General features: G+C 39.3%; 1 protein-coding gene across 1 annotated transcript; it reads right to left on the bottom strand.

The window, feature by feature from the left end:
• Positions 1-1783: 1783 nt before the first annotated feature.
• On the bottom strand, positions 1784-24214 carry actr3 (actin related protein 3). The gene is made up of 12 exons (XM_067444638.1): positions 24037-24214; positions 22956-23011; positions 19113-19237; positions 15545-15655; positions 13421-13516; positions 12331-12438; positions 10560-10703; positions 10317-10490; positions 7632-7724; positions 7094-7219; positions 6922-7005; positions 1784-2564 (listed from the first exon to the last, which is right to left on the bottom strand). Exons 1-12 carry the CDS (start codon positions 24078-24080, stop codon positions 2469-2471), a joined length of 1257 nt encoding a protein of 418 aa, XP_067300739.1. The 5' UTR covers positions 24081-24214; the 3' UTR covers positions 1784-2468.
• Positions 24215-26464: the final 2250 nt, after the last annotated feature.

Below are 26464 nucleotides of genomic sequence, written 5' to 3' on the forward strand. Positions count from 1 at the left end.
ACACACACACACACACACACACACACACACACACACACACAAACAAACACACTCAAGTCTTGCCATTAATGCTTGGATAACATGCACGTCTCCTTCCATTAAAAATAATGGCTAATGCGGTAGATAGGATATACATAAACCTACCAACATACATTTTTTTAATGACTTACCGAATAACATCATACCCGCGTTACCCTAAATTTTCCAATTTCGTTTTATTTTGTGGAAACCATGGAAACATCAAAGCCACTATAATATCTGATGTGTTTTATTAGGCAGGAGAGCAACTGTTTGGATCATTCCCAGCTAACAATTTTAGGTTATAAGAACGTTTCCCTAACGTTCCCATTAAGTTCTAAAAACGTTTTTGAATGTTCTAGGAACGTTGAAATGTCCAGTTTGTGGAACGTTGTATTAACGTTCTCATTAGGTTATAAGAACGTTTCCCTAACGTTCCCATTAAGTTCTAAAAACGTTTTTGAATGTTCTAGGAACGTTGAAATGTCCAGTTTGTGGAACGTTGTATTAACGTTCTCATTAGGTTCTAAGAACGTTACATAACATTCTTATAAGGGTGTGGAGTATGATAAAATAAAATATTCCTGTTTTCTCCTTTAATGTACTTGCTTTTGTTTATTGATATCTTATTCTTTCTTTAAAAAAGCTAAAACCACTTTTATAATTGACTTTTATATTTATTATACATTTATATTTAATACATAATTAGTTTACTAGATTTTTCTTCTGATTATAAAAAAATAAATATACACGAAAATACCATTTAAGTGTCATTAAGTTGTCTCTAGATATACAAATTATGTATCTGAAGTACGAGAAAAAGCTGTATGACTAATTTGTAATGACTAATACTTTTTTTAATGTAGTAACGTTTTTAAAACGTTCCACTAACAATGTAAGAATAACGTTTTATAGCTAACGTTTTTTGAACGTTTCTCAATAGCAAATAACGTTGGCACAACGTTCTAATAGCGTAACTGCAAGAACGTTTTTTGATAACTTTGAGAGAACTGTCAGAGAACGTTAGCCAACGTTCTGAGAACGTTCCGTTAGCTGGGTTGATGTTCAGAATGATTGTTCTCCAGGGGCCTATTGCACAAAACTAGGATAAGGGATTAAGCCGGGATATCTTGGTGATCCTGGCTCAATTTATCTGCTAATATACAGTTATATTGTGTTAGCGTTATCATTCTTGGTGTGAGTGTCCCTTCAGGGTACGTTTACACGATAGCGGTGTACTAAATTTTGCATACAAATGACAAGATCACCAAGATATCCCAGCTTAATCCCTTATCCTAGTTTTGTGCAATAGGTCGCAGCTCAACACAGTTAGTCTTATTGTTTGGTGTTGTTGATTTACCGCACAGAGTACCATGTTTTACCATGCCCTTTTTTCTGAGAGCTGTATAAATGTCTTTGTTCTACTGGAAGATATTTTAAAGAATGTGTGTAACCCAACAGTTGTGGCACCATTGACTTCCATACCTTTTTCTTGTAATTGCAAGTTTCCCATCACAAAATACAGGATTTTTTCTCCCTCGATTACAAGTTTATATCTCACAATACAGACTTTATAACTCAAATTTGAATTCAAAAATGCACAGAATCAGAAATAAATTCAGTTTATATCCCTAACTGCGAATTTATATCACACAACTGACTTTTTTCTCACAACTGAAAGTTTTTATATCTCACAGTTCTGCCTTCATAACTCGCTCTTGTGAAAACACAGACGAACATCACAAAACACCCACATGAGAGCCTGTTCATTAGAAACCATGAGTTTTTATTGGAATGATTCACCATTACACTTATAAATCCCACCCATGTGTCATCTGCCTTTATCAAAACAAGCTTCTGTTAATACTGGCACACTCATCATTCCACTCAATCATGTTCATATGATTGGTCTGCAGTCAAGAAGAAATGACACCTGAAGATAAAAGCAGTGGAGTATCTAAAATGCCACGAAAGAAAGAGAGAGACAAGACAGAAAATCCAATATATGGGATTTTTTTTTTTTAAAGTTCTTTTAGTCACAAATTTGAGAGATTGAAAGCAAGTATCAAAGTAGAGCAGGAAACACTTCGCTTTAATGTGGTAGGGGTTTGAGGGTCATAAAACATTAAAATAAAGGACAGGATGGAGCCGTACACACAGGTCAACATGTGATTCTTTACACCTCAATGACAATAATGACGCCGGTCCAGTTTTCATCAGTTCAGTTACATGCGTCACACACTCGCTGAAGACTGAAGCTGTTTCGGTTTCTTACACTGGGATAAAATCAACAACAAAAAAGCGCATGTTTGTATGTTTCCAGCAGTCGGGTCGTTTCGCCGTCGGACACATGTCTACTCTGAGGGGACCAACAATAGAAAAAGTATTTTTCATTTTTTGCATCTGCACCCTACCATCCCATAAGTGTGTGTGTGCGTGTGTGTGATGGTTTAGGACATGACGCCGAACACGGGGTTGTGGCGGCAGATGCTCGGGCCGATCTCCTCGTAGTCCTTCTTGGTGTGACACACCTGGTAGAACTCCGGCTGAAAAGAAGCAGACGACACAACGTCACAGGGGTTTCAAATCCAATTTAAGACCCGCATAAATTAAATCAAATTAATACCATATGAGTGGTATCAAGAGTTTTTGACCAAAAGAGTGTTTTCATTTTTAGCCTTTAGATCTTTTTAAGAAAAGGGGTTAAAAATAAAACTATGATTTATTTTCATTTAAAATGATTTGGTTCAAAAGTTTTGGGTAAGGATGTTTTATTTCTTTTAACAGACACACACACACACACACACACACACACACACACACACACACACACACACACACACACACACACACACACACACACACACACACACACACACACACACACACACACGCGCTGTTTTAAATCGGAATAATATTTCACAATATTAACATTTTACTGTATTATATATATATATATATATATATATTGAATCACACATTTTCATCAGTTCTTAAATGTACCTTAAATGAATATGTTTCAAGTTTTAAATACTCTAATCAACATGGGTATGGACAAATATGCATGCTTTATGCAAATGTTCATTTATAGTAAAACCATACTCAGAGCATGAAGACAAGACATGCTGCAAAGGTCATGTTTTTCAAATAACTTGTTCATGTCTCTTAAGCCTAAGCTTAAAAATTCAGAATAAGCCGTGATTTCTCTCATTTTAAGAATATAAATAAAGGGAGTTTTTACACTGGCAGTTTAATTCAGAACAGGGCACAGTTTGTATGAAAAATTGGTAATGTGAAAGCTGTGATGTGGACCTGAGAGCGCACCAGAACCAAACCATACCTGGAGGAGGTCCATATTCACCAGGAGTAGGAATATAGTGTGGCCCCTTTAAGAGATGCGCGTTCCTGCCTGTATTTTGTGTGTGCGTGCCGAAATGTGCTGCGATTCACACAAACAACAGTGTGAGAATGAAACATGGACTCGAGAGCGCTCTTGTTCATAACCTGCGTATTCGTTTTTGGCGATTGTAATGAATTTAGTTCAATAAAAGTAACGCATCTAGGCTACTCTAAGTGGTGATGGTGTTAATGATTTACCTCAGATATGAGCGAGAGTGAGCTTCAGTGCATCGCTCGGACTGCTGAGAATGTGCTCAGTGAAAAAATGCACTTTTCATTTGAACTGGAGTTTAATTAAAGTAAAGCAGAAAATATGGTAGCTTATGTAGGCTATAACTGCATTTGTTTCAGAGTAATGCTATTTTTAACCCTTTTCTTTCCCTATTAATGTTTGCTGCTGCATCCTTTAAGTCTATGGCTGATTTCAATTGATCAGATAAGACTTTAAATTATATGCGGTGAAATAAGATTTTCACTTCAATAATCAGTACTGACGCACCGCTCCTGAAGGCACTGCCAGACCGCATAGGTTGCAGTGTGAAAGCTGTTATCTGTTAACGTTACGAGAAAAAATAAATACATACGGACTGTAAACGGACTGTGTGAAACCGGCGGTAGAGGTGAGTTGCGTTGCGGATCACTAAGCAGTTCTTGAGTAATTTGTTTGAACAACAATAGAAAGACTTGTTTTCTTGCTATTATCTCATCACATTGAAGCGCCGCTGATGTAAATTGGTAGAGGAGCGAGGGAATTTGGGATACACTGCTGGGGTGGCAGACGGGGTGGCAATGGTTTTTCTTAGGGTGGCAGTTGCACCCCATGCCACCCCGGTAGATCCGCCCCTGCTTCCCTTTGACGCAGAATACAGCGGTGTTGAGCATTTATACAGTTAATGGGCAAAGTATTATTGAGTGCATTACAAAAAAATTATAAATTGTTAATTACTATTTACGATATTTTAAAGTGCCCACGATAATAATATTGTGCATATTCATTATCGTGATAAATCGCATTATCGAAAATCGGCACTTGTCTATTTATATATATATATATATATATATATATATATATATATATATATATATATATATATATATATATATATATATATATATATATATATATATATATATATATATATATATATATTTATATGAATATGTTTAAGTGTTTAAATCTGTTTAATGTTCAAATCAACAATTAAATCACATTTAAGCCATATTTCTCTGTCCCCAAATTTAAGCCCTCTTAAAATGATCATCAAGACTTTTCTTAAACCATGTAAGGGTTTTACTGGCCTTGAATTTGATCAAACTGAATGAAGACTTTAAGGACCCGCGGGGACCCTGATTAAACGTCCCGCAGCGAGACTGTAATGAGCGTCATTATTAAACATCAGTGTAATTGAGTTCTCACAGAGACGCTCCACTGAACAGCGCTTCACAGACAGGACATTTGATGAACTGATGAATTATTATAAGGCCAGCAGACAGCGGCTCGCTTTACAAGAAGCTGTTATTCATACAAATATCTCTAAACAGTGATCGCTGGAGCGTTATGAACTGTAAGGAAAGTCTGATTCCTCAAATGGTAAGACAAAATTATTGAGCTGTTAAAGCCATCAGAGCGGAGATCTGAACTGAAATGCTTATTCATGAATGCTTTAGCATTTTAAGACTGATCGTTGCCGTTCGTCGTCTTTCCCTGACAATAGTTTTGTGCACTGTAATGGATTATAAGATAACAAACAGGTAAGATTTCATCTCAAATCAATACTTCTCCTCCCCATAAATATGTCTGTGGTGAAAAGCTGTGTATTAAGAGGCATGACTGCGCTTCATCCTTTAAATGTTTGTCTAGAGTCTGAAGTTGTTCTGTCATCGCGGTCGGAAGCGAATAAAACATTTCTGCAACGCTTTACTTAAAGCCTTTATATCTAATGCATGTAGGTATTTTAATGCATTAATTATGCACCGTATGATGCGTTTAATGATCTCATGAATAACTGTAACCACAGTTATAATACTTGTCATGGATTTTAAAAGTTTAATGCATTAAAACACATGACAAACAGATGCAACAAGGAATATGCAAATTAGGGCAGCTAGATTATGATAAAAACACGATTTTAGTAAATATTGAAATCACGATTATAGGTGAGCAACATGATCAGAGTCTTATTTCACAATATCAGTGAAACACCACAATTACGATACCGAAGCTAGTTAAATGTATTTAACATGTGAGTTCTGGCTAAAATTATAATTAATTTATATAATCAAATTATAACATTATTCCAAGCGTACCGTTGCGAATCAGGCTAAAGCAAGGAGATCGTTTTGAACACTTTTTTGTGTGTATGTGAAGCCCATTTGCTTATCCACATTCTGCTCTAACTCTCGTGTTCATAACCGTGGAAAGACTAAATCAAAATCAAAAATAGATTCTGATTAATCGACAGCGCTATTGCAAATATTAAAAAGCACAACGTATTATTTATGAAAAATTATAATGCATTATAGCGTACATTGATAAGTAATACGTACATTTTTTATAGTTCAGTATAACAATACTTAAACATAAGTAGCAGTTTACACTGCAAAAAATGCTCCACATTTAGTTTTTTCTTGTTTCCAGTCCAAACATCTAAAAATTCTCATGTCATTTTACCTATCTAGTAAATTAATCTTGATTTAAGATATTTTTTCTTGTTTTCTGGGGGATGTGATGTTATAATGTGTATTAAAGAAGAGTTTCATGTGTTAATGTAACCATTCGTGTGTGTATTGATACTTAAATATATGTATTTGTGCATCTAAAATGTGTGCATACTTGTGCATGTTGTGGTACTAATGATTTGGCTAATGAGACATTCAGTTATTAAATGTGATTTACTAATTAATGATTGGTCATGTTCCCTTTTTAAAAGTCATGGATTTTGAGTATGATATATATGCCTGATGAAGGTCATGAGACCGAAACGTTGCTAATAAAAAGTTTTAGATTTTTGCAAGTATTTATGGTGTGTGGGATTTCCTTTTGTTTGTTTATTGAGATTTTTGGATCTGGGTATCCTTTGTCCTACGCACCTATTCATCAGCTACAGGTGTGTGATGGTAATTGTGCACTAATTGTTTTCTGGGGGAAAAAATATCAAAATGAAGTGAGTTTTAGCTTAAAACAGGCAAAATGATCTGCCAATGGGGTGAGAAAAATAATCTTATTTCTGTTTGGGACGGAAACAAGAAACAAGATTTCAGTCAGAAACAAGATTATTTTTCTTACCTCATTGGTAGAAAAAGCAAAAACTCACTTCATTTTGATTTTATTTTCAACAAAGCAAGTAAAAAATTCTCATTATACTTATCTAGTAAATGCATCTTATTTTAAGCATTTTTAGATATTTAGACTAGAAACAAGACAAAACTACTATGTAAGAAGAACATTTTTGCAGTGTAATAAGTGGGATGTTGTGTGTGTGTGTGTGTGTGTGTGTGACTCACAGTCGAGGCCAGCATGGATCCTCCGAACCACACGGCGTATCGCTGCATGTGATGGGTGATGACCTGCACGTCGATGGGTTTAGGCTGTGAGAGCAGAAGAGAGGCAGAGGACATTGAGTGGGTCATTCTCATTATGAACACACTGACGCTGAGGTTGAGCTTTAAACGGGACCTTGAGTTTCCCTCCGCTGAGCTCCTCGCTGAGCTTCAGACGAGCGTCCACCGTTCTCTTCAGGTCTCTCTGCAGACGCCGGCCAAAGTCACGGAACATGGTGGAGCCGCCCGACAGAACGATGTTCTGCAAAAGAGAAGGACATGCTTACACACACACACACGTAGTGTTTCCATGTTTTATGGGGACTTTCCATAGGCGTAATGGATTTTATACAGTACAAACCGTATTTTCTATCCCCCTACACTGCCCCTGCCCCTAAACCTACCCATCACACACACACACACACACACACACACACACACACAGCCCCTGCCCCTAAACCTACCCATCACACACACACACACACACACACACACACACACACACACACACACACACACACACACACACACACACACACACACACACACACACACACACACACACACACACACACACACACACACACACACACACACACACACACACACACACACACACACACACACACACACACACACACACACACACACACACACACACACACACAACTGACCTTATAGAGCGGGCGGCGCACATCGATTGGACAGTTCTGAATGACCTCATCAACCACCTCAGAGATTGGCTGGGTGAAGTCTGGATTGGCAAACTGAAAGAGGAAGCAGAAGTGTGTGACGGCTGTGCGGTTTGGGGGCTATTTTTAATATCAAATTCAAGAGCTGCAAAAATAAAATGAATACTATATGTCTCTACAGAAGAAATAAAGCTAAATAATGCATCTCAGATTCTTTTCCTTAGACTGTGGCAAACATTTGACAAGGACTTATCAACAAAAGAGTCATGAGTCATGTCCGTGTTTTTCATGACCCTAAACCTTCAAAATATTTTGAGGACAATTTTCTATATATTTTTTTAATACTTTAAATATGAGGGCAGAACAAAGTACTTAACTTAGTTATGGTATTCATCTGACAAAATAATTTGTAATAAATATATAAAAAACTACAGCTATAGGTTTTATTTAAGTTTTATTTAACAATGCAAAGAAAATATTGCTTAATTTTTCAAAAATATTTTGTGGTTCTCTCCTTTATCGTATGACAGCCTGGCCAAAAGTCAGCACAATTTGTCATGTTTCATTGTTGTAACACAATAGGTTTAAAAACACATCTATAACACATTTTGAATAATATTTAAATAAAGACTGAAGATATACATTTTCCAATGCCGGACATCACTTTTGGCCACTACTGTATGTACTAAAATTGGTTTGTGTACTAATATATCAATACATTAGAGCTGATACAATCATAATGTATTTAAAGAAAAGAAAAAGTGCAAAGATTATTATGCAGATACTCTTTAAAGGCACACTGTGTAGTGTTTCGCCACTAGATGTCGACTATTCAGAACTAAAACACTGGATGGCTTGTGTTGCTAAATGGCACGCAATTACTTTTAAAACATGGTATGATGGATTAAATGCTGTATTACTGTACAATGATTAGTGTTCTATCTATAAATATTTTAAAAAAGTTGCTCTCCTGTCTAATAAAACATCATATATTAAAGCAGCTACAAATCAAGCTATGACGTCATTGATATGCGATGCACACACACGGCCCGTGTCCTTATTAAAATGGCTTATTTCTCCATATTTAAACATTCTTGAAATCATCTTGGATAATGCAAGTACACAAGTCAACAAAATATATAACATTGTTCAAGAGTTTTTTTTAAAAATCTTTTAAATCCAAATATCTTACATATTACGCCTTTAAAGGTGGGATAGGTAGGACTGATCTAAAACACATTTGTCCAAATTTGTTTAAACTTTCTTTATATGTCAATACATAATTAAAATGTAAGTACTCTGAAAAGGAGAGTATAAAAACCGAGTGACTCAAGACCTTTTAATCTGCAATAAATACCGCTCATTATTTTCGTTCGGGACGAAACAAATGATTGGCTGGGGCAACTGTCACTCTCTCTCGCTACCATGGCGACCACCGCTTTCGCTACAGGATCTGCCCACATGCGGGCGCTCGTTTGATTTGAGCAGTTCAAGAGGCAAGAAACCTCTGCAAAATAATGGCAGAGAAAGAGCATTCAAAACTCACAGTGCAGGGTTTTACAGTCAGCGAAGGCAAACAATGCAAAAAAGGAAGACAGTACGAGAAAAGACAATGCACAGAAAGTCTTTGGATAAACAAAGAAATCAAACGCGAGTAAATATCTGCGTGACTTTTCAACGATGGTGAGAACTGAAGGACCTGAAAAACGACTCATTGCTGGCTGTATTTCTGCTGGACAGGTCATCTTTCATTTTCATTATACATTTTTTTGGTTTATGTTTTCATGAAGCATGTATCAAGAGCACTTGAAGCTGCCTAATATAGCTAACATAACATTACTTAGCATAAAGTTACAATGTTATACACTTAGCCATTAGTCGAGATGATAAATACTCTATGTTTAGCTCAAGTTGTGTTGAATTTCGCAAAATTTAACTTTAGATAACAAAAGACGTGTAAAAGCTAGTACACCGCATCCAGGAACTTTTTTTAGAGCCAAGTTAGCTTTAGCTACTACTACTGATCAACAATGCTTTCATCATGGAAACTCTTACATGCAAAACACAGTATGTGTTACGAATCTTACACGAAATTCATCTTCATTACAGTATAACTGATGTTATTGGAAAAACATAATGCTACCCGTTTTTAGCTTTGCCTTATAAATATAACTAGCTTGTTGCCAAAACAAACAAAAATATCTTTTAAACTTTACCAGTATTGGTATTCTAGCTTGATAGTGAGTAGTAAAAGACATCTTATTTGTTTATATTCAGACTGATAAAGTTTGATTTTTTATTACAAGTGATTCTGACATGATGTCACTACATGCACACTGCTCGTCTGAGGTCAATAATGCGTCTTCCAGCTGAGCAGCCAGTGTAGTGCGTTCGTGTATTTTGGGGGCGTGGCTTTGGAAAGAGCCCAGAAGGAAGAAGGTGGAGTGAATAGAAATAATGAGCTGTCTTTAAAACAGTCGTGAGAGGTCTACAGACACTCAATTTTTATACTTTCTTTTTCAGAGTACTTACATTTTAATTATGTATTGATATATAAAGAAAGTTTAAGCAAATTTGGAAAAAAAAGTTTTTTAACCAATTCCTACCTATCCTACCTTTAATAGCAATAATAGAAATATGTGTGTGTGTGTGTGTGTGTGTACAAACCTCAGGATGAAAGAAGATCTCGGGCCCCAGGAAGCGCTCGTATCCCACGTCGATGGTGAACTCTTTCTTGCTGATGGCGTTGATGCCGGTGTACTGCTTGATCCATTTGGATCCGTCTGTGTCGTACTTGTTGAACTCCTTCACCAGGTCAGGACAGACGTAACTGAAGCGCTCCTGCACAGCAGATAGACACGCTCAGAGTCTATTTACACTCACACACTTCTCACACTCACACTCACACACCTTGACGGCTTTGGCGGTCTCCAGCGACTGCTCCGGTGGGATGCCGACCTCTCTCTCCCTCAGTAACTGCTGTGTGAAATACGTGATGTCTCGGCCAGCGATGGGAATGTGTTTAATGCAGCTGCCAATCACGTAGCCCTCCGCCTGTCAAACCAATCAAAGCACAGATTTTTAAACTTTCCTGCGAAGAAGCGGCCGTGAGCCTGAGAGACAAAGGCACATCAAAATGCACAAATAAATGATGTTCTTCCTCAGTCCGTCTTGTTTTCCAGCACAAATAGCTAAACAGTCTTAAATCAAGACATTTACTGGAGAAGCAAAATGACAGAGAGAATTTAGTCTTGTTTTCTGAAAAATGTGTAAAAATTAAGTTTATGCTTTTTACTTAATAAAACTTAAGTAAGTTTTTATAAAATTATCTACCAATGGGGACAGAAAAATAGACTTAATTCAAAGGGGAAAACGTTTATTTTTCTGACCCCATTGGCAGATATTTGTTCTTGTTTTAAGCATAAACTTCATTTTGACAATTTTTTCAGAAAACAAGACTGATTGACTGAATATCTTCAGTCATTTTGCTCCTCCAGTAAATGTGTCTTGATTTAAGAATGTTTAAATTTTTGTGCTGGAAAACAAGACAGACACATCATTTTTTGCAGTGCATCACAATAATAGCTTAAATTTAATCATGATATTGAATTAAGTTACAGAAACTTGAGTGTTGTCCTGTCAATAACAAGTTTACTTTTTTTTTCTCATATAAGAAAAATAACATTGAAGATATTAATGCAGTAAATAATACACAATTAAAGAGTATCAAGTATAAAATGTTTCAAAAAGGCACCTATAAAGGATCAGAACATTTTCAGATCTGGCATGTTTACTCCAGATTACAATGTAAAAATGTTTCAGTATAAAGAAATGTTTGAAAATCAATTTCAAGTCAGGGGTGTCCAAAGTCGGTCCTGGAGGGCCACTGTCCTGCAGAGTTTAGCTCCAACTTGCCTCAACACACCTGCCTGGAAGTTTCTAGTATGCCTAATAAGACCTTAATTAGCTGCTCCAGGTGTGTTTATTTGGGATTGGAGCTAAACTTTGCAGGACAGTGGCCCTCCAGGAACAGGATTGGACACCCCTGCTTTACGTATTTGGTGTTGTTAGATAAATATTTCCATTGTTAGAATGGTTGGGGAAAGAAAAAGCTTCTAAAAATGGAAACATTGAAATAAAGATTCTAGAATTAGCCCATGATAATATAATGAACATTAATTTCATGATATCATATTACAGAGTAATATCACGTGTACTCATGATATTCCAGCTCTCAGGACTGACCGAGTCATTGTTCAAGTGGACAGAATCTAAACAGCACATTTGAGATGTTGTTCTTTAATGCATACGTGTGTGTGTGTGGGCATGTTTTTGTGACATATGAAGACACAAATGTGTATAATGCCATGGGTATGACACAGGTATTACAGGAGAGGGTGAAATATGAGTACACTACCCCTGTCCCCACTTTTCAAAAATGTAATGCTTTCCTGTGATGGGTAGGGACAGTGTGTGTGTGTGTGTGTGTGTGTGTGTGTGTGTGTGTGTGTGTGTGTGTGTGTGTGTGTGTGTGTGTGTGTGTGTGTGTGTGATGGGTAGGTTTAGGGCAGGGGCAGTATAAGATAGAAAATACAGTTTGTACAGTATACAAACCATTACGCCTATGGAATGTCCCCATATGTCGCAAAAACAAGTGTGTGTGTGTGTGTGTGTGTCGTACCACTGGAATGACGTGAGTAACTCCGTCTCCGCTGTCGATGACGGTTCCTGTGAGTGTCCGCTCACCCACCTGCCGAGATGTCCATGATGCTGCTAGAGCCAAAACAGCCTGACGAACACACACACATACCATCAGCAAAACACCATAAACACTGACACGTGTGTGTTAGAGCTGCACAATTAACCTTTAAAAGTACACCCACTTGATCCTATTTCTACATGATTCGTCTCTGTCTATTAAACCTTTGACAGGTACGATCACAGCGAGCGTTCAGATCTGTGTTCTGATCCAGAGAGAGTAGCTGTCATAGATATGAAACCGCTTCACAAACACACAGGATCATTATATCTGTCTTACAATCATTCAGATGATCACAGAAGTACTGGATACTTGACGCTTCAAATAAAGATTGTATCATTACATCTTTACACCAGTATGTGGAGACAAGAGACTGTTAAAAATGTGTGTCATTGAATAATTTATTCAAGAGATTTGTTCAAAAACACTTATTCATCCAGTAATGAACATGTGAAGTATTTATGAGTGAGTCATTGAATATATTTTTCAATAACTGTATTATTATTTTTTAAATATATTGCAGCAATTAACATTTTGTCAGAACCTCTAGTAAATTATATGTTATTAAGTTGTCCACTAAGAATTATGATCTCCATTTTAAACAAAAGAACTGTGATTCTAATTTTATTCTCATTTACACTAGTGAGTGTCTGTGTGCGTGTGTGTTTGTGTGTGTGTTCCTTGTAAGGCTATACTTGTAACGGCACAAATGTCCTCACTTATATAGTAAAATATGAAAACAACTCACTAGTGAGGACATTTGACTGGTCCTCACTAGTTAAAAAGGCTTATAAATCAGCCTATCCCTAAACCTACCCATCCCAGAAACGTGCAGAACAATAGATTTAGATAAAAAAACATGTTTGGGGTTGGGTTAGGGGACAGAAAATAGCATTAACCTGATATAAAATCAATGGAAGTCTATGTAATGTCCTCACTAATATAGTGAACACACACTATAATATAGTGTGTGTGTGTGTGTGTGTGTGTGTGTGTGTGTGTGTGTGTGTACCTGCACAGCGATGTACAGTCCTGGCACATTAAAGGACTCAAACATGATCTCGGCCGTGTACTCGCGGTTTTCTGGAGTGTTTAAAGGTGGTTCAGTCTGTAACAGAGGAAACAACAGCAGGAAGTGATGCGCTGATCTAAATTAACACCTAGTGGCGTTGCATCGTGTCCAAACCAGACACTTCACACGATAAAAGGTGTCATTTCCCTGTTAATCAAAAGGTTTTGTCCTTACCAGCCGCAATCCGTGACTATCATAGACTGTATAAAACAATGGACGAAGTGTCCATGTCGTCACCTGTGGGTTTTCGAAGAGCATTTTTTCACTCAAGTGGCCACGCCATTTACTATGCAGAACTTTAAGGCTTTATATTAGTTACAAAAAAATAAAAATAATTCACCCCCCTCACAGTTGTCATGAAGTGCAAAATTAGCCATATAGACCAAAACCACAATTTGTACCAGGCTGTAAACATGTTTTTTTTTCTGCTGTAAAGTTGGCCGTTTTAAAGGTCCCGTTCTTCGTGTGTTTTCGATGCTTTGATTATGTTTACAGTGTGCAATATAACATGAGTTCATGTTTCGCGTATAAAAACAGTATTTTTCACACAATTGATTTATCTGTACAGCGCTGTTTCCTCTGTCCTATAAACGGCCTGATGATTTCCTTGTTCTATGAAGTCCCTCCTTCAGAAACACGTAACGAGTTCTGATTGGGCCAGCGCTTCCCGTGTTGTGATTGGACAGCAGCTTAGCGCACTTTGCCCGGAAAGTGACGGGGCAACCTCTTACCATAACGGGGAGATGCCAGCGCTGAATGCGCGCTCTTCTCCACGTGGGAGAGCAACGAGACCACACCCCCTATTTTGCGTGTTCTTGTGGGCGGAGGGTTCGTCAACAAGCGGTTCTGGTGACGTCATTCCTATTGAACTAGGCTACACCATTCATGCTACACAATTCACTATTGCAAAGTCAACTTGTGTTATTAACAATATCATAAATCATAAATATCAACAACTACAAAAAGCTCAGTTTTACCCCAGTATGTTTCTTCTGTGAGTTTATATTGCTGCTCAATTGTTTTGATTTCTCCACGAATGTCTCTCACAAAGAGACGGGTAGCGCGAGCCTCAACGCGACTAACGTACCCGAGGCAGAGATACACTCATCAATCGCTGTTTACATTGAATATATTAAAAACAACCCAAAAATCTGGATCATTCTCGCGTTTTTGGTTATTTTTATATTTTATTTGTCCCAGACAAAGAATGTCAAGCCCTTGGCTTAGGCTACAGACAGCCCTGTATTCTCCTAACCAATGGTTGGTCTGTGTGTGTATTCAGAGGCAGTGAGCAACGGCCTTTCAATATAATAATAAATAACTGCGTTAATGCGCGATAAATAATTGTCAGCGTTAATTAATAAATGCATTAACGCGATAACACGTTAACTTGCCCAGCCCTAAAAAATATATATATATATATAAATATCGATACAGTATCACCAAACATAATATCGCGATACTCACGTGTATCGATATTTTCTTACACCTCTAATGAGATTCTGCTCCTTCTGGAGCCTGTCTCTAGTGGCTAGTTGATGAACTGCAGTTTAAGTCACTTCCGTATTGGCTTCAACAGATATTGGGGGAGGTTGCCGCTCGGTGACTATATGCGATTCTATTCGAAATGGTTTCCTTTACTTTGATTACAAAATGTAGGAACATAAAAAATTACAGCCAATCAGAAGAATGTGTGTGGGCAGAGTCTCTCTGCAAGCACACTGATACAATCTTCATCATAGACTGGTGTGTTCACATTGAGTAAAGATCTAAAAGGTGAATTATCTATTGTCACTTTCAGTATGGCAATAAATATAAGATGCTTTAAACATTAGATGAAGCACAGACACTACCTGAGATGATCAGATGTAGTGTATATTGATGTAGTAGTCTGCATGTTTTTCCAGCCATGACGTTGCAGAAATAGAAAACGCTTCTAATATGGAATCGTCATGTTTCGGTGTTGAGGATGGTTCGGACAAAACACTAATTAACATGGAAAATATGCCTTTTATCACGTGTCATGGTGCTAAAGCAGCAGTGTTCAGGCGGAGATTTACTCACTAGCAGGAAGTAATGGTCCTCGGGTTCGGCCCTCAGGTACTTGAAGATCACCTGCTCCATAAATCTTTCCATCAGATCCCAATCCTCCACGATCCCGTGCCGTATGGGCCACTGCAGAGACACACACACACACACACGCTTAGAGATCACACACACTTCTGGAGGAACGGCACGCTTTCTAACGGATGATGCTGAGACCTTCACCACAACATGACTGGTTCGGTACGGGTGTCAGAACGCTTTATGCAGTCTATAAGTATAAATTGTAATGCCATATCAGCAAATAAAAGCTATTTTCATAGCAAGAGTAGAGCTGTACATTAACAAACAGAATAAAATAGAAAAGGTACAACAGATGTGTGTATGACCCTAGAGCACTTCACCAGTCCTGCGTCTCACGGGTATATCTGTGGCAATAGCCAACAATACATCGTATGGGTCAAAATTATACATTTTTCTTTCATGCCAAAGATCATTAGGATATTAAGATCATGTTCCATGAAGATATGATGCAAATTGCCTACCGTAAATATATAAAAAATTTATTATTAGTAGTAATATGCATTGCTAAGGACTTCATTTGGACAACTTTAAAAGGAGATTTTCTCAATATTTAGATTTTTTTTTGCAGATTTTCAAATATTGTTCAATCCTTACGAACCATACATCAATGGAGAGAGTATTTATTCAGCTTATGTACAAATCATACATTTAAAAAGATTATGACTGGACCGAAGTACGCTCGACGGCTAGAGAATACCCATAATGCACTGTGAGAGTTGTGCCGAATGAATTAGTTTTCATCCACTCCTTGAAGTGGACTATATTAGTGGAGTAATGTAGGGAATAATGAATAGGGGGCATTTTCAAACACAGCCATTGATTTTTAAAATAAATTCATAGTTTTATTCAGCATGGACACATTATTCAAAACTGACAGTAAAGAAATGTATAAAGTTACAAAATATTTCATATAAATGGATTTTAAAAACAATTTAATCGCAGGCTGAATACGAATTGTGGGACTGAATAAGTGCACTCGATAACGTCCACTATGGTTTGAGACACCTCTACAAATGGCTGTGCCATCAAATAACGCCCTGTTTAAAGGGATCGAAAAAACCCAGCGTGATCATAAATATATTTACGTAGAAGCCCTTATTTGACCAATCTGAGCAGGCACTCTCATTTAGATCTATGATCGCACCGTTTTTTTGACCTTCTTCGGCAGAAGTAATATCGCTGGGGAATACTAGATGAGATGCGTCTGATATGAGGTAAAAAAAATAGCACAAATACTGTTCAGTTTTTTCGCAGAAACCGATTGTTTCGTGTCTTAAGTAGGGATGGGTACCGAAACCTGGTATTAAACGGGCCCCGGGGCTGAATTTTGAAAGACCGTTGTATCGATAAGCTCGGCCGTCGGTACTTTTGAAAATACACGTGACGAGAGAGAGAGAGAGAGAGAGAGAGAGAGAGAGAGCGAGAGAGCGAGAGAGCGAGAGAGCGAGAGAGCGAGAGAGCGAGAGAGCGAGAGAGCGAGAGAGAGAGAGAGAGAGAGAGCGAGAGAGAGAGCGAGAGAGAGAGCGAGAGAGAGAGCGAGAGAGAGAGCGAGAGAGAGAGCGAGAGAGAGAGCGAGAGAGAGAGCGAGAGAGAGAGCGAGAGAGAGAGCGAGAGAGAGAGCGAGAGAGAGAGAGCGAGAGAGAGAGAGCGAGAGAGAGAGAGCGAGAGAGAGAGAGCGAGAGAGAGAGAGCGAGAGCGCGAGAGAGAGAGCGCGAGAGAGAGAGCGAGAGAGAGAGCGAGAGAGAGAGCGAGAGAGAGCGAGAGAGAGCGAGAGAGAGCGAGAGAGAGCGAGAGAGAGCGAGAGAGAGCGAGAGAGAGCGAGAGAGAGCGAGAGAGAGAGCGAGAGAGAGCGAGAGAGAGCGAGAGAGAGAGAGCGAGAGCGCGAGAGAGAGAGCGAGAGAGAGAGCGAGAGAGAGAGCGAGAGAGAGAGCGAGAGCGAGAGAGAGAGCGAGAGAGAGAGCGAGAGCGAGAGAGAGAGCGAGAGAGAGAGCGAGAGAGAGAGCGAGAGAGAGAGCGAGAGAGAGAGCGAGAGCGAGAGAGAGAGCGAGAGAGAGAGAGAGAGAGAAAAACGACAGCCCTAATGAGTGATGACGGTGGACAGAACTAAACATTCAAACATAGCCTGGTTATACTTTACACTAGATTGTGATAATGTGATTTTATTTTAGATTTTGGCTTCTTTGGCAAAGAATATAATTTTAATATTTATGTCTAGCGCAACTTAATTCCCTTTGCAGCAGTAGTCTACGCTGTCATTTCTCCCTATAACTCAAACACAATGACAGAATCAGCACGATCGGTGATTGTTGTAAAATACAGTCTAGCTACTGCTGGTAAATTGTGGGATGCGTTTAATAATAAAAAGAGCGATTAAAAGCACAAAAATGTGCACAAGAGATTGTTCCCAAGTCGGCGCGCTCTGAAACAGCCGCAACAAGACGAGCAAATTACACTTTCGGTTTCACACTCGCGTCTAAACGATCAAATGAACACAAACTATGTAAAAATGACCGACTTGGAGAGTCTCTTAAACACAGTTTGTGTCTAAAATGGACGTTGTTATTATGGATAGTCGGGAGAAAATGTAGTGCATCCTATTATCAGTCGCCTATAGATCTGCACATCTGTCTTAAAGAGGCAGCGGTGTAAATAAACATGCTGATGAATTACTGCGAATTAAACAACCAAATGCAAAGAGAAAATCCCTCACAGCTCTTGAATGAATAACTTCAGCTTTAATAAGCATTCATTTATCCTATCTATGATAAACTATGCAGTGTTATTTTACATTTGATTACTAGAATTCTTCCTGAAATTAAAGCACTGTGTAGGCCTATATAATGTGTATCTTTGTTAATTGTGTGTGTGTGTGTGTGTATGGGGTATATATATATAGTAAATCTCCGTAAGTACCGATAAGAATACCGTTAAAGTACCGGACCGATAAGCAGTATCGTTAAGAGTAGTAATACCGTTAAAATCTTAACGATACCCATCCCTAGTCTTAAGACATCAATGTGTCTCCACAAGCCACAGGGTTTAATATGGATTCGTATGGCTGTGTGTTTTTTACATTGACATGCATTATACGAGCATCTCGGATGCCCTGGGGGTCAGCAGATAAACGCCACATTTTCATTTTTGGGTGAACTATCGCTTTAAGAGTATGGAGTGATTTAGGACTGTTTCCACAAAAATATAAAGCAGCACAAAACTGATAATAATAATAAAGGATTCTTGAGCAGTAAATCCTCCGATGAGAATGATTAGTGAAGGATCATGTGACACTGAAGACTGATATAATGATGATAAATTCAGCTTTGATCACTGGAATAAATTACACTTTACTGTATATTCACATAGAGAACAGCTGATTTGCATTATAATAATGTTTCACAATTTTTCATGTATTTTTGATCATATAAATGCCGTTTTGATCTCACCGACCCAAACGTTTGAACATTAGTGTACCAACAAAATCCGTTTTTCATGCCGGTTCACTCACTTTGGTGGCGTAATTGGGTTTATCGATGGCTTCGTCTCCGATGAAGAAGTCGAGGTCATCCACACCCTTCATCATCCTCCGCTGGGCCTGGTCGCCCACCTTCGCAGACTCCTTGATGGCAATGCCTGACAGAAGAAAAGGATGATGGGAAGCCAGAGATCATCAGAGGCCTGTTGCATGAAGCTCGCTGAACAAACTGAGTTTCAGGATAGGTTTAGAGTTGACAAATCCAGATAAATCCAACCTGGTTTAGATCAAGTTCAACCGTTTCTCAAAGCTCGGCATAAACGTTCTCTGTCAACTCAGGTTCAATCCAGAGTTACCGGTTAACTCTGAAGCGCGTGCTCTTGAGTGTGACACGTGCGGCAAACAGCCAATCACAGCGTCCGTTTGATTCACTTCTCTTCTGAAGATTGAGATAATTTTGAAAATTATTATGAAATTAAATGCATTTACAAGTCAGGAATAAACACTAAGGCAGATGAAAGAATATCTGACTATATCAGTGCATGATGTGAATCAAAGAAATAGGCCTACCGGTAATAATTACAGGTTCACAAAGAACTATTTGGCTACTTGTCAATTAATATAATATTTATATGAACATATTATATGAATTCAAAGTGATTATAATTCATATAATAAATAATAAGCACCAAAAGATGCAAAAAATCTCAATAAAATCTAACGTTTTGTCATTATAAACGGCTTTAATTTGGAACGAGAGATACAGGGGGTGTGGTTTTATTGCATCTTTACTTGCAGCTGATTGGTCCAGTTTGGGTTTGCGATCTCTAACTCAGAATAAAACCGGCTCAGAGCAGGTTAGCCGTGTAGTGTAAGTTACCATGATGATGAACACTGATAAAAACCAACCCACCTTCTTGAGCCCGAAAAACCAGAGTTTGCTCAAACTAATCTCAAACTTTTGTGCAAAAGGCCACAGATTTCAGTTAAACATGGAGAGGCAGTAAAAAGAGAACTGAGCACTGATGCAAGTGTGAAGAAAAGCAGAACGGAGTGTGTGGTGAAGATGGTGATATGATTTCACATCTTTGGGCCAGTGAGTTCTCAGTTGCTTGTGTTCAGTCAGATTAATCGCTCACCGAGAACAGAAGCATCTGACCCAACAGGACTGAAATGGGACAATCATAATAATGACTATTTTTACAATTAACCCTTCGGTACCTGTTTGATTCATAGGCGATCTGACCAATCACAATCTGCCATTTTTGTCCAATAAAGCAGTCAAGAGAGTTTGCACCGAAATAAAATGCTCTTCTTATTTTTATTTCTTGTTTCTAGTCTAAATGTTTCCAAACTGCGAAAACGTTTGCTCATGCTCCTGTTTTTAACTCACCAGCACTTTGCACTTTATTGCACTATGCAGTTGATCAAAATACATGTTGTAGTTTCCTAGACTTAAAGGTGGGGTAAGTGTTATTTCAAAACCGTTTCAGAAAAAGGACTGGGGCCGAGTGGAATGGTCTATGGTGAGAAGAGAGGCTCAACGTCATTATTCAAAACACACGACGGACATTAGCCGAGAACTAATATGCTGCTTTTGCTTGAATATGCTCGTGTGTCATCTTCGCTGGTTTGTCCATTTGTGATCGTATTGTGGCTCACTTCAGCGATGATAAAGACCCGTTCATTTCCACACCGTATGGAGCATCTAAATCTCCTCACTGTCTGTTTCAAGCATCAGCTCACAAAATACAAGTCACAATCCTACAAGTAACATACTATACTCCTAATATATGTTTGTTTCCTCGTCATGATCTATATAACCCTTACCCAGTCATAATTGTAATATGTCGTTAGCTGGACTGTCGTGCTCGTGTACTATCGAGTTGTTCATGAGAACGGTTTGTGTTTTTGTGATGGAAGGGGTGACTTTTTCATTGAATATTCGACCTACAGAGATGCGCACTACACCCTACAGATGCGCAATACACACTTACAGATGTGCACTACGTCCTTCAGACATTAGCCGAGAACTACACCCTACAGACATCAGCCTAGCACCCTACAGATGTGCACTACACCCGACAGATGTGCACTACACCCCACAGACATCAGCCTAGCACACTACATATGTGCATTAGACCCTACAGATGTGCACTACACCCGACAGATGTGCACTACACCCCACAGACATCAGCCTAGCACACTACATATGTGCATTAGACCCTACAGATGTGCACTACACCCGACAGATGTGCACTACACCCCACAGACATCAGCCTAGCACACTACATATGTGCACTACACCCTACAGATGTGCACTACACACTACAGACATCAGCTAAGCACCCTACAGATGTGCACAACACACTACAGACATCAGCCGAGCACCCTACAGATGTGCACTAAACCCTACAGACATCAGCTGAGCACCCTACAGATGTGCACTACACCCTACCGATGTGCACAACTCACTACAGACATCAGCTGAGCACCCTACAGATGTGCACTACACACTACAGACATCAGCTGAGCACCCTACAGATGTGCACTATACACTACAGACATCAGCCGAGCACCCTACAGATGTGCACAACACACTACAGACATCAGCTGAGCACCCTACAGATGTGCACAACACACTACAGACATCAGCTGAGCACCCTACAGATGTGCACTACACCCTACAGATGTGCACTACTCACTACAGACATCAGCTGAGCACCCTACAGATGTGCACTACACCCTACAGATGTGCACTACACACATCAGCCGAGCACCCTACAGATGTGCACTTCACCCTACAGACATGAGCCGAGCACCCTACAGATGTGCACTACACCCTACAGACATGAGCTGAGCACCCTAGAGATGTGCACTACATCCTACAAACATGAGCCGAGCACCCTACAGATGTGCACTACACCCTACAGACATGAGCCGAGCACCCTACAGATGTGCACTACACCCTACAGACATGAGCCGAGCACCCTACAGATGCGCACTACACCCTACAGACATCAGCCGAGCACCCTACAGATGCGCACTACACCCTATAGACATCAGCCGAGCACCCTACAGATGCGCACTACACCCTACAGACATCAGCCGAGCACCCTACAGATGCGCACTACACACTACAGACATCAGCCGAGCACACTACAGATGTGCACAACACACTACAGACATCAACCGAGCACCCTACAGATGTGCACTACACACTACAGACATCAGCTGAGCACCCTACAGATCTGCATTAAACACTACAGACATCAGCTGAGCACCCTACAGATGTGCACTACACACTACAGACATCAGCAGAGCACCCTACAGATGTGCACTACACACATCAGCCGAGCACCCTACAGATGTGCACTACACCATACAGACACTAGCCCAGCACCCTACAGATGTGCACTACACACTAGAGACATCAGCCGAGCACCCTACAGATGTGCACTACACCCTACAGACATCAGCCGAGCACCCTACAGATGGGCACTACACCCTACAGACATCAGCCGAGCCCACTACAGATGTGCACTACACCCTACAGACATCAGCCGAGCCCACTACAGATGTGCACTACACCCTACAGACATCAGCCGAGCCCACTACAGATGTGCACTACACACTACAGACATCAGCCGAGCCCACTACAGATGTGCACTACACCCTACAGACATCAGCCGAGCCCACTACAGATGTGCACTACATCCTACAGACATCAGCCGAGCCCACTACAGATGTGCACTACACCCTACAGACATCAGCCGAGCCCACTACAGATGTGCACTACACCCTAAAGATGTGCACTAAAACCTACAGATGTGCACTACACCCTACAGACATCAGCACAGAAGAACAGACACTCACATGACGGAATGATGAACTGCGGTTCCGTGTTTCCTGCATATCCCAGTTTAGTGTACCTGAAACAGAAATCACACACACACACACACACACACACACACACACACACACACACACACACACACACACACATTACTGCTCGTGTTCATTCATTCATGCACACATTACTCAGGTGTTGCAGTTCCTGGTTGGAGAGCTGCAGATCAAAACAAATCAAATACTAAACAAACACCACTGGCCACACTTTTAAATTTATCCTGTCAGTATCATATTTCTATATGATGAGCACATAATTCAGAGTGTGATCAGAAATCAAAAACACATTTAAAAACACAACGAAGGATGTCAACATCTCTCACACTGACGCTGTGTTTCTAAAGAGAATCACACTGACATACATCAAAACACGAACCTTTTACATTTAAGAAAGAAAAAAAAAACGATTCATCAATTAGTGTTGTGTAGTTTCATGTCTCAACATGTCAAAATATCTCCACACTGTCGATCTGTCCTGATCAATTAAAACACCACAGAATCAAAAATATATATAATCTTTTTTTTCACATTCGCCAATGTCCCGCATTATATTTTAATGCAGGTTATGGATATTAAAGAATTTCGTGTTTTTCTCTGCTTGCCCATATAAGGCCGCAGCAAGAATACGGAAGTAGAGGAAGAGGAAGCAGCTGTGCGCATGCGCACAAGAAAAGACAACAGATTCAATCATTTTTACCCGTTCTTCAAACTCCTTTAGTTTTATATTTTCGTCATTTATATAATAATACACAATCAATATAATCATTCTGCTCTGTGAAAAAAATGTTATATGCGCGTTAAAGCGGCGCGTTTCGCCGCTCGCGCGCCTGTAATCTCAGCATCACACACTCGGCTCAAACACACTGATTTCATGACAGTTATCGCCCATCTCTGTGCTGGAAAAAGCCAATATCGCAAACGTCAAACAGCAGCTGATAAACGGAAAACAGTCATACAGCAGGAGAATGTTATCCGTGCAGGAGCGCGAGCGCGCGCGCGTCTCGCGCCGGTTATCGTTAGAAGGGGACAGATTGTGCCGTTCACTCACCCTGTGCCACAATCCACAACGCATGCCGGTAACCGAGCGGCCATCTCGAGTGGTTAAAGAGCCGGTGAGCTCCCGGTACGAGTGATGATCAGTCGCTCCGTTTGTGCGCGAGGCGGAACCCGGAAACGCGAAGGGAAGCGTTTTTTACTTCCGCATTCAAGCACGGGGCCTAGAGCGGCCGCGAGCGCGTCACACAGCGATGACATGGGCGGGGCAGAGCGGCTCAAACACGTGACCGTTCAAACACTTTTTAAAGTACATTATCCTAGAGATTGTTTGTTTTGCCCAATTCTGTCAAAGCACGAACACACACTCAATGCACAGCTGTGATATCGACAAACAACATCTCAGAAACAATAGTGAAAAAACAGTAATAGCGACGTAAAATACAATTTAATGTTGCATGTCCATGTGTCTAATTTTGTGGGTTTGGTCCAATAATACACACACACACACACACACACACACACACACACACACACACACACACACACACACACACACACACACACACACACACTTGTCTTTGCATGATATGACCACTGTCTACCCCAAGCCGTATTTCCTGTATTTGGCCTAAGTGTTCACTTTATAAACTGGTCTAATGTCTGTTCAGTAGTTTCTCTATAATAATAATAATAATAATAATAATAATAATAATAATAATAATAATAATAATAAAATATTTTATTTATAACGCACTTTAATAGTAATTTAATTGTGTTGCTTCTAATTGAGTGACAAAATGCATTTGCAAATGCTACTATGCCACGAGAGCGCGCTCAGCTGTCAATCTACGTGGAAGCTTATTTGATCAAACATGGATGTTGAAGGTATAAAAAATGGTCAATGAGACATTAAGCTACTAACGTAAACATTCTTATCAAACGATTAAACCCAAATGTAATGTATATGTTGTTTGTTTAATGAATTTGGCCAGCAGATTTGGCCGCTCTATTAGGGCCTGACTGGAGATCTTGTCTGCATCATTACAACAGCAAGCGTTTTTATGATCAGAAATACTGTATGATTTCATTAATGTAGTTATATGTGCCAGAGAGCACATGACAGTAAGGCCGTATATTTGATTTTTTACATAGGTGGGTCATAAGAGCATTTAATCAGTGTTATAAAGGTAAATTCAGGCAGTTTAACAGATACTTAAAACGTTACTCTCTCTGTCCATTTGTGCACACGTCACAAACAGAACGGTCCATTCCACTGCGCAACTTTCCCATTGTTTACCTGTTGCGCTTGCGGAGTTGGTGGTTCGAATCCCGCTCGGAACGGGTCGAATAGAACCTAAAGCATTTATTGCAGGACCCAGCTGGGGAGTGAGGGGGTGAGTGTAAACATCCCCTGGCATCAAAAGGCAAGCGTCCCATTATGAAAATGAACCATGGTTTTACTAGAAATAATATTTTAAAAAAAAACAACAACAAAAAAACACAATAAAAACATTGTTATTGTAGTTAAACCATGGTAACCACATGGTTATGCTACTCTAACCATAATTTAACCATGGTATTTGTCATAAAACTGCGTTTATAAATGGAAATCAATTAGCCAAACACACACACACACAAAAACATGGTTACTACACTTTTACATTGTTAGCGCGCCCGCCTCCCACGCCGAAACTTCGGATCGAAACCTGCTCGGAGCAGGTCGACTCGGACTCAAATTAGCTGGTCTTTGGCTACAACACTGCAGCTTTCTAACAATTCTGGAATTTTGATCAAATACAGGCTTTAACTGTGTAAGACATAGGCTAAAACATGCTTCAAATGACTATTCATATAATATATGACATTTTATGTCGACAAGACATGGCGATATAGGCTAGTTGTTGCCAAAATAATAAAGAATAGCAGTTACAATGTAGCCAGTTCTGCTCAACCAGCTCCCAGCAGGTTTCGAATCGTATAGAAAATCCACAAACAATATTAGAACTTAGTTTTATTACTTTTTAGTTATGGAGGGCGTCCACAGAGTGACTACAGAAAAAATGCTGCCTTTTTATTATTTAATTAAACAAGTCCTAGGCTACTTTGTAAACAGTAAATATATTAAAACGACACTGAAAAGATTGAAAATAATCAAAGATATTTGATAATTGAATTGAACTAAGACATTTGCATTACTGTTTTCAACCCAAATCTTTCTTATCAGAAGGTCCATTTGGGATTCCTAATAGTGGTGGGCGATAACTCAAAATTTGCTATCGATCCGATACCAAATACATATAGGGGCAGTATTGCCGATACCACTATACTTTTTACTTAAACAATACTTTTGTGTAGGGGAGAGCTGTATGCCATTATTTATATTATATTTATATTAAAATATCGATTCAGTTTCAACTGTATCGATCGGATACCAATACCTGTGTTCGATACTATCGATATTTAGATCGATCCGCCCACCC

Source organism: Pseudorasbora parva, chromosome 5 (genome assembly GCF_024679245.1).
Source record: "Pseudorasbora parva isolate DD20220531a chromosome 5, ASM2467924v1, whole genome shotgun sequence".
Lineage (NCBI taxonomy): Eukaryota > Metazoa > Chordata > Actinopteri > Cypriniformes > Gobionidae > Pseudorasbora > Pseudorasbora parva.

Coding starts and splice junctions, on each gene's coding strand:
- actr3 (XM_067444638.1), bottom strand. CDS start 24,080: ATGGCCGCTCGGTTACCGGCATGCGTTGTGGATTGTGGCACAGG. Junction 19,238..22,955: donor GCAGTTCATCATTCCGTCAT/GTGAGTGTCTGT, acceptor TTCTTCTGTCAG/GCATTGCCATCAAGGAGTCT. Junction 10,704..12,330: donor TTACTCACGTCATTCCAGTG/GTACGACACACA, acceptor TTGGTTTGACAG/GCGGAGGGCTACGTGATTGG.